The sequence below is a fragment of the Sycon ciliatum genome, chromosome 2, assembly GCF_964019385.1.
Source record: "Sycon ciliatum chromosome 2, ocSycCili1.1, whole genome shotgun sequence".
Lineage (NCBI taxonomy): Eukaryota > Metazoa > Porifera > Calcarea > Leucosolenida > Sycettidae > Sycon > Sycon ciliatum.
In genome coordinates this window covers 21,302,246-21,311,518 of record NC_088644.1, presented here as the reverse complement: position 1 = coordinate 21,311,518, position 9,273 = coordinate 21,302,246, and the positions used below count along the sequence as shown (strand labels likewise).

At 46.6% G+C, this 9,273-nt stretch overlaps 2 protein-coding genes across 2 annotated transcripts in view; one reads left to right on the top strand and one right to left on the bottom strand.

The window, feature by feature from the left end:
- Positions 1-1,816: 1,816 nt before the first annotated feature.
- LOC135809173 (E3 ubiquitin-protein ligase RNF14-like) lies at positions 1,817-7,974 on the bottom strand. Its single transcript, XM_065322458.1, has 2 exons — positions 7,350-7,974; positions 1,817-3,766 (listed from the first exon to the last, which is right to left on the bottom strand). Exons 1-2 carry the CDS (start codon positions 7,665-7,667, stop codon positions 2,669-2,671), a joined length of 1,416 nt encoding a protein of 471 aa, XP_065178530.1. The 5' UTR covers positions 7,668-7,974; the 3' UTR covers positions 1,817-2,668.
- Positions 7,975-9,150: 1,176 nt separating this feature from the next.
- The window catches only part of LOC135809171 (zinc finger CCHC-type and RNA-binding motif-containing protein 1-like), a 6,850-nt gene continuing 6,727 nt past the window's right edge, over positions 9,151-9,273 (top strand). The window contains exon 1 of the mRNA XM_065322456.1: positions 9,151-9,273. This exon is cut by the window's right edge and continues 220 nt beyond it. The gene's annotated coding sequence lies outside the window, so the exon portion shown is untranslated.

Genomic DNA, 9,273 nt, shown 5'->3' with positions numbered 1-9,273 from the left:
AATACAGTGACAGTGTACTGTGGGGGGGGGGGGGGGGGGGTCCACTCCATGAGAGGTGGTTACAGACTGTATCAGTGTGTGTCGTACAGTCATCTCCAGTATGCCACGTGATTGTCGCCTTTGAGTCGGCCAATGACAGATCAAACTGCGCAGGCTGGAAAGCGCGGTCCTGCCTGCTCAAAGACATTAATTAAGTTGATGGAACTGGATCCACTGCCCGTCGTCAAGTGACGACGGACAGGAACGGAATCCACTGCCCGGCGTCACTTGACGACGGACAGGAACGGAATCCAGTGCGTTCATTGGCTCACGAACTTGGCGCGTGTTTCGTAAATACAAGGACAACGGAAGGAGCGACTAAGTAACTTAGTCGCTCCTTCCGTTGTCCTTGTATTTACGAAACACGCGCCAAGTAGTTACAAGTAGTTATGTAGATCTATCTACATGAGTGTATGGTGTGCGAGTGCATGCATGCTAGACTTTGGCTTGGGTGCACACGGGAAATACTAGTACATTCCAGTCACTCATACTCGTACTCGTGCAGGAACCTGTACGTATCTGGTCCCTGGGCTGTAGAGACAGCACAGACTACTAAAATAGTACCAAGAGTCCAAGAGTATACTCTTGATAGTAACGTATCCAGTACCGGTGAAACCTGTCAAGGCGACCACTCTATTATAAATAAGGCGACCACCTGTCCAGGAAGACCACTACTCTTGGACCAGGGAGTTGTTTCCAGTCAAATGACCCTGGTTAAGGAGACCACCTGCACACAGCGACCACTTTATAACAAAGGTGCTGGACTAGTCATGCACACTCTACATGACTTACAATGTACAGTCAACTTCGCTTATAACGACATTCGGCAGGGCATCAAAAAAAGTGTCCTTATTTGCGAAGTGTCGTTATACCCGAAGTCTCATTATATGTATTACAGTTGGAAAGGACTTTGCTCTGGGCATGGAAATGCTGTCGTTATTCGCGAATTGTCGTTATATCCGCAGTCGTTATTAGCGAAGTTGACTGTATTGTAGGTGCTAGCTCTAGTATTATAATGTAGGCTGCAGTCAATGGCATGGTTGACAGATCGTTACGGTATTAGGCTACTTACTAGTCTACTCCCTGGCCTACATCATGTACACTGTTGCAGCTACACAATGAAGATATTGGGTACCGGTATTTCAGATTGCACGTTCACACTAAAAATTAAAACATACAATGACGACAATATGTAGCATCAACACCACGTGTACAATGAAATATCGTACAGCACTGTCGGTCGCCGAAGAACGGGGGGTCAGCCTCCTAGCCTAAACGGTTCTTATTTTCTTGTATACAGTCTATGCACAGTTGAGTCACCGTGTATACATTGGTATGCTGTGCTTTGTAAAATTCTAGCCTGGTCGTTCTTCGGCGCCCGACAGTATGCTATACATGAATGAGGTAAGAATTGCTCTGCCCAGCATTGCACATGACCAAACCATGGCCAAGCTCGCATACAGCCATACACGATAGCATAGAAGAGAACACAATGCGTTCATATACTCAGAGCCGCGACCAATTTTACTTGCCACCAGGGAGTAGTAAAATACCGGTATTTTACTACTCCCTGCTTGCCACCGCAACAGTGACACAAAAGTGAAAGTCAAAATACAAAGATTCTAAAAGTCCCAGGTCAGCCGAACATTGCGCTTACCAGGAAATCCTGCCCAGGTGCAACTTTCAAGGTCGGATTAGGTGGCAGTAAGTCTACCTGCTAAGGTTCCATGTCTCCTGGTGTGGGTATAACACAATCAGGCTGCAAACCACCACAAGCTCCAGTACCGCCAGTACATGCAGTTGCACCAAGGCCAAGGAGATGTGTGCACCTATGAAGTAGATACACATACATAAGCAGAACGATGGGCAGACCAAGCTGGATGACGAAAACAGACAAATTCAGAATTGCAGACCAAGCGTTGCACGGAATGTCAGGTCTGCGCACTGAAGTTGTGCGCACATACTAGGACATGTAATATATACATAAACAGCGAACTGAGAGGAAACCAATTTGAATGGAGTACGTAAAAACTCAAGACAACTGCAGAAGACATTGAGTGAACTTCTGCAAGGGTTAAAAAAAGAGTTGAATAAGGAAATAATACTGCTACACAAAGCTAACGCCCAGTCAAAAGACAGGCAGAGATTCGATAAGATGCGCAAAACAACACCACACCATTATACAATGGTTTACAATAAACACAACAATGGATATCCACAGATAGGCAATGCTTTAGCCAGACGAAATAAGAAAACAATATGCACAAACACACACACACACACACACACACACACACACACACACACACACACACACACACACACATAGGGTAAAAAAGCAAATGTCGAGACGAGAATGCCAGAAATATAACTTACGTAGAATGGCCCTAGTGCACTAGCCTGGAACACTAACTCCCAAGAAGTGAAGGACACACACACACACACACACACACACACACACACACACATATGCATGCACACATGCACACACACACACACACAAACTAGAACTTCTGAGCAATGTGCTATGCCCTATGGTACATTGTTGCTGCCAGCTGGTCCTGCGCAATTTTGGAATCAGTAGAAGTCATCAAGAAGGGACCTTGAGGCACATCAGCTGGTGAGCCAGCTATTCTTCCATGATCTCTTCAGCGCCTACCCACCAGTCCTGCTCACCATCTTCATCCAGCATGCCATCAAATAAACGATTGTAACATGGACTTCCCTGCTGGCTGAAATGAGAGTAGGGATTGTGACGGTTCAAGTTGGCCAGACACATCCAGCAGAAATTATTGCGGCACCGTCTGCATGTCATCTTGTTGCAACCTTCTGTTTTCTGAATGTGAGAGCCACACGACGGGCACGCCTTGGAGTTCTCCGTCAGCCACTCCTCACTGATGGACTCCTCCACATAACGCGTGATTCTAGAGCCATATACCTTAAGAAGAGCAGCCCGCTCTTCCTTTGTTCCCGACTGGTATTTCTTGACCAGCTTGGCCTTCTCAGAGTTGCTGACCGAGCAAGGATTGACACCATGCCACACGCGGCGACACAGTATGCAAAACGAAAGCTTACATGCAGCACACGTGGCCATGTTGGAGTCGCCGCCGTCTTTCACGACCGGCTGCTGGCAAATCCTGGCCGGACACAGGACTATCTCCTCCATCGACTCCAGGCCACGCTGCAGCAGGAGACGCTCGTATTTCCCGTACTGCTCCTGTGAGACCAACGCTTGCACCTGTGTGGGAAGAGCCTGGCTCTCACACTTGCCGGCAGGACAATGGAGAGAAGTGACCGCTCCCTCGGCTATCTGCACCTCAAAGTAGGACTTCATGCACTCTTTGCAGAAGGCATGGTGGCAGGGCAAGAACTGGATGCATTTCTCGCCAGGCTGTGTGATGAAGCACACTTCACAGTCATGGTAGGCACTGGCAAAGGCCACGGCCCGCTGATCCTCGTTATGCGCACGCATGGCACGGTGAAGCTGAGCAATAGATCCAACATCTTGGCAAGCACGCATATCCACACCATCAGCAGCAGCAGCGGCAGCATTCTTACCGGCACGTGACGGCAGTACACTCACAGTCATATACATGCTATCTCCACGCTTCTCCGTCATGGACAAAAAGTCCAAGACGTCATCACGCAAGAACTGCAACCAATTGAAAATAATGGCATCACAAACTTCCAAGTACAGTTCATCGAGCTTCTGACAAACTTTAGTGAGCTGCAGATTGGCAGGAAGACAGAACAAAGCAAGCAGCAGTGTGTGCATTGTGTCAGTGAGCAGATACAGCACAAGTGTGGAAAAATAACAAGGAACATTCCAAACGTGTGTGGAACAAAGATACAAGGAACATCAAGAGCACATGACTCATAAGTGGTGTGCATCTTTGCAGGGTTTTCAGCAACAGAGACTCATATCATGTGGTTCACAACAGCTTCAGCCTTCAAGCATGCATTGTAGATCTACAATGCACGGCGGCGGTTAGTGGATGTGCCATCTCATCTGGAGCTGCCACAGACTTTGTTCAATTTGTTCTAGGAATGCTTTTGCTCCTACCCCTTGCTGAGTCACGTCTAAAACACGCCCTGGATATGCTCAACACGAATATTGCACCATATGATGTGAGCTCTCGGTACCAACTAAAAATACAGCACACCTACATCAAGTTGCATACCCTTATACATGTATTGTGCAGTCTTGGTTGTGTGTAGATCTATCAGTCAGGGGCAAGTCAACAGTCCATCTGATATCACCTTCCCGTCACAACGTAGAACACATGTATTTCTAGACATGAAGCGAAGCTTGACTTCATAGGCATGCAGTTCTTCACGCATTCTCTTTTATATATACCATAAGCCATCTCTTCGCTTCACAATTCCTTTCATACACTTCTATTTTGTTAGAAAAGGAGTCTAGACATCGGCCAGAGTTATAAAATAATTCTGTAAGGCTTTCTTGTGGTATTGATTCGAACTGAAAACCGTGTCCATTTGCGATTTTAGATACATGAGCAGTCCAGAATATACACAGGATGGTTTCAGATACATAAGCAATCCAAGAAGTACACAGCATGCAGAGTGAGAGTCCTCTCAATGCTTGGAGGAGTCTCTGTGTGTTGACATTCTAGCTTGAGAGTACAGTAGTCCTATCCGTACAGTAGTCCTGTACGAATACCTAAATTCTACCAAATCACACGTAGCACATGTTCTGCATCATATTGTTAATTTTTACGTCTTGGCCACATGCGGTGCTCGATTGCTTTTCGAATGCCTGGCTTACCCCATAACTTTGTAGGCGGGCATACTTGCCTCACCGGCCGGCCCTATGGCTACACATTGAAAATAGGACAACACCCGGGCATCACATTGCAAATGCAGGGTGATTTGCGAAAATCAGAACACACCTTCGAAACAGCTCACCCAAGAGGGTTCAAATAACCAGATACTCCATGCTAGAAGTCTATACTGAACTCTCGTGCAGGTTTGTGCGTCTATGCATTTGAAATGCACTACAGCCGCATAGTTTCTTTGGTAATGTATACACGTATAGCTGGTCTAGACCCACCATTAGCTAGTACAGTGCGTATCGGTTATAGTGTGGCCGTGTAAAAAAATATACTGGCTACGAGAATGAACTCTCTTGTTTTCATAATCATAACATGGGTTTCAAGTGCACATTTATTCTTACAAGCAATTTTATCGTACAGTAGAATATATCGGTCCAAAGAATGGACTTTGCGTAGCGAAACATGCCAGATTAGTACAAAGTATATCGCCTGTAGTAATAACATCCGTCCAATGTAGTTCTGACCTGACTCGCATTGGGTCGTAGTGCTGCAGGTTCAACTGTTGTGGTCATGTAACTCATGTTGCATAGCCAAAAGTAAGCCTATGGGACTATGACCAGCAGCATGCACAGTAGCACTTCATTGCATGTACGATGATCTTCCTGCCTCTGCGCACTTGCACATGATATGTCACACTTGATTTACCGTGTGTAAGAAATATCGGAAATAAGAATAGAAAGTCGTTTTTCAAACACCCACGCTATAACCCATACCTACTGTACTCCGTTTTGACTGAGTGTAGTCAAGAAGCTGAACAGTGATCACGAGACCCAGCAGGTACAGATCTACAACTTCTTGTAGATCTCATTTCACATGGTTCTCAGTGTGCACTGAGAGCCAGGCGTACAGTATCACCATGTACTATCAAAAACGAGAGAGCTTGGAAGCTCAGAGCCCTGCGCTATGCTTTGTTGACTAGCTCATCGTGCATCTTGTTAGGACTGATGGAAATGTTTTTTTCCTTTGATTAGCTACATCATTCTATTGCAAAAGCGTTTCAATGAGTTACTGAAGTAACGTCTTCTGCATAGCTATGGGACCGGCGCTGACTCTGCTGATCAAGGGCGTTCTGGAGTCGACGGGATGTCTGTCCTGACTTTTCCTTTTTTTTTTTTTTTTTTTTTTTTTTTTTTTACTATGTTCACATTCCCAGCTCGAAAATAATAAGAAAGACAATGATACTGAGACTAGGACGAACGTGACAACTATTGAGCAGGGGCTGCAGCGAGACGCAGCAGTGATGGTGGGGCATTGATGGCTCTGCCGACCTGAGGTCTCGGCATCACGGCCAAAAACACGCACCAAAAACAAAAGATAGAGCTGTACGAGTCAGCAAAATGAACCGGACCGGCGCTGACTCTGCTGATCACGGGCGTTCTTCTTCTTATCATTATTATACTGACGGCAACTACCATCCATTCTAATTGCATTTACTCGTCTCCCTACTTCGTATTTCTTTCTAGAAAATCTCCCAATGCAGCAGGGAGTCGTTTATATAATATGCCTCAGTGTAAAACATCTACATGACTGTATACACGTTATAATCATTATGCTATCGGCCTACTGCGATTCCCGGGCTGGTCGACAGGCGGCCCAGCCATCCTGCCAGTGGGATCTCGGCCTAGCACACAAATCCACACAAAATATTACTGCACTGAATGCATTCCCCCGATACACTTCGCATATATACTCATTCTCTTGATGGTACCGTACTCTTGATGGTACGGTACAGGTACGGGATAGCGCCAGGCATGCCGATGGCACAAACAAACAAAAATATTGTGGCCAGCCGTCTTTGTTGGTACGGTACGGTACAGTACGGGACAGATACGGGATAGCGCCAGGCGTGACACAAACAAACAAACAAACAAACAAACAAACACCAAATTAAAGCTGTGTGGACCCTGGCTAGCGCCAGACGTTACTGAAGTAACGTCTTCTGCATAGCTACGGGAATAAATAAAAGTGCCACGCCGGAGCTGTATCATCGCATGGGCCGTGGGGTGGATACCGTAAAAGTACCGTTGATCCGCCCCGCTCTAATTCCCGCCCCCTGTCGAAATTGTGCTTGTCAAGCGACATCGGCGTATACAACGAAATATGATGTTAAACAGATGCATGTACTGCTGTACACAATATGTGCGAGCGCAGGATGAAAATGCGCACAATCCAGCATCCCATGTCTGATCTTCTGTTTCGTTGTACATCGTACTGCACTTGAACGACTTGATCTAATTCCCGCCCCCCCCCCCCCCCCCCCGCCGAAAAACCAGCTGGGAAGCGACACGGCGTGGGGGCGGGGGGCGGCGGATCAACGGTACGTTACGGTACTAATGTTAGATTTTTGAATTTTTGAATCTGTGTAGAATTCATTTTTTCAGCAGCCAGCTAGCCTGGTACGTACGTGGTAACGAGACTGCTCAGATTTTGGTAGATCTACACAAAAATCACACATACCTGTTGTGGAGTAAGCCATTTGCAGGCTAGCGTGTACTCAGGGCCTGTTGTTTCTGGGTAGGTCTCTGGTAGCTGAAACGTCAGCGCGATGTCCGGTAAATGTGACAACGACAGGTCTGAGAAACGCGAAGGCGATGATGGCTGATCGTCCTTTTCAGTGAACTGCACCATTATTCCATCATCTAAATCAGGTGATGCGTAGCATACACCAGCGTATTCTCCAGGAACACGTTGGAATTGCGAGGATGGGTAGATGGAAGAAAGAACATCCAGCTCCTCTTCTCGCTGAGAGGTGTTGTCTGCGCTTGAGTCGGCCATTGTGAAGAATACGATTTATAGTAGGCCAGGAGTTGTGAAACTGAGCATGCTATACAAAGGGAAGTGTGTCACCAAACAGTCTCAGCAAAAGCTTTTCCATTCTAGGATTCCGACAATTCACACTTGATTTCCAAACGCTACCGTTTGTAAATTCAAGGGAAAGTGTAAATACAGTAAACAACAACAAGAACACTACCCAGCAGGGCCGGTATATCTTTCACAATGACTCAGATTGCTGCAGAAGCTCGAAGGAAAAGGTGTCACGTAACAACAATTATGTGTTTCAAAAAATAGAAGCAACTAAAATTGTAGTAAAAAGTAATTAGTTAGAGTAGTTGCTGCCCATACCACGGCCGGCCCACGTGGTCGTGGGTGAGTGAATTGAATGGATCGCGTATCGGTACGGTACGCGGGACGCGTATACGCGGTGCATGGATACGTGTGCAGGTGGTGAACACGATGATCTTTGGCCCGAATCCTCATACTCAGCAAGAGTACTGAGTAGGTTATGACTCTTGATACTCAGTCATAGGCCGCACTGCATGACTCATTGGAAAGTGCTGCTGTATTAAGGGGAAGTATACCCTAAAATCAAATTTTCACCAGTTGTAGTCTTCTGGGTGCTGAGTCGAATGGTCTTGGTCCGAGGAAGCTGCGATGCTCCCTTCCTACTTGAATCCCAATCGAACTCGCGCACTTCCACCGAAACTGGGTGACTGCGCCCTACTAGATGGGGATTTGTATGCAAAATGTCACTAAAAGCGCCATTCCGTTCTTATAAAAGCACGGATGACCGCGATTGGCCCATATGTTGTAGTCTTTTGGACGCTGAGTCGACTGGTTTTGGTCCGAAAAGGCTGCGATGCAGCGTTCCTCCTTTATTCCCAATCGAACATGGTTGAACAAGCGGTCACGTGCTCCTGGGTGCCCAAATCACCTGGTCACCGCCCCAGCAGGCGACAACTTTCACACCAAGGTTCAACTCGAGTTCAACTCGAGTGACAGGAGTGCACCCAAAAAAGGTCAAACAGGCTAGTAAGTTGTACCCTGCAGGCACGGTGACCAGGTGACTGGTGTACGCAGGAGCACGTGACCGCTTGTTCAACCATGTTCGATTGGGAATAAAGGAGGAACGCTGCATCGCAGCCTTTTCGGACCAAAACCAGTCGACTCAGCGTCCAAAAGACTACAACATATGGGCCAATCGCGGTCATCCGTGCTTTTATAAGAACGAAATGGCGCTTTTAGTGACATTTTGCATACAAATCCCCATCTCGTAGGGCGCAGTCACCCAGTTTCGGTGGAAGTGCGCGAGTTCGATTGGGATTCAAGTAGGAAGGGAGCGTCTCAGCTTCCTCGGACCAAGACCATTCGACTCAGCACCCCGAAGACTACAACTGGTGAAAATTTGATTTTAGGGTATACTTCCCCTTTAACTATTATCATGATTATTAGTACTACAGTACATGTACACTATACAATTTACTATGTACTCTAGTCTGCAGGTTATGTAGCATGGTTAGTGCATTCACCCTCCCTGCTATTAGTAGTATTACTGTAGTTTTGAGTAGGTCTGATCTGACTCATCGCCACCTTGATTCTCCGT

Coding starts and splice junctions, on each gene's coding strand:
- LOC135809173 (XM_065322458.1), bottom strand. CDS start 7,667: ATGGCCGACTCAAGCGCAGACAACACCTCTCAGCGAGAAGAGGAGCTG. Junction 3,767..7,349: donor AATGGCTTACTCCACAACAG/GTATGTGTGATT, acceptor GCCAATCTGCAG/CTCACTAAAGTTTGTCAGAA.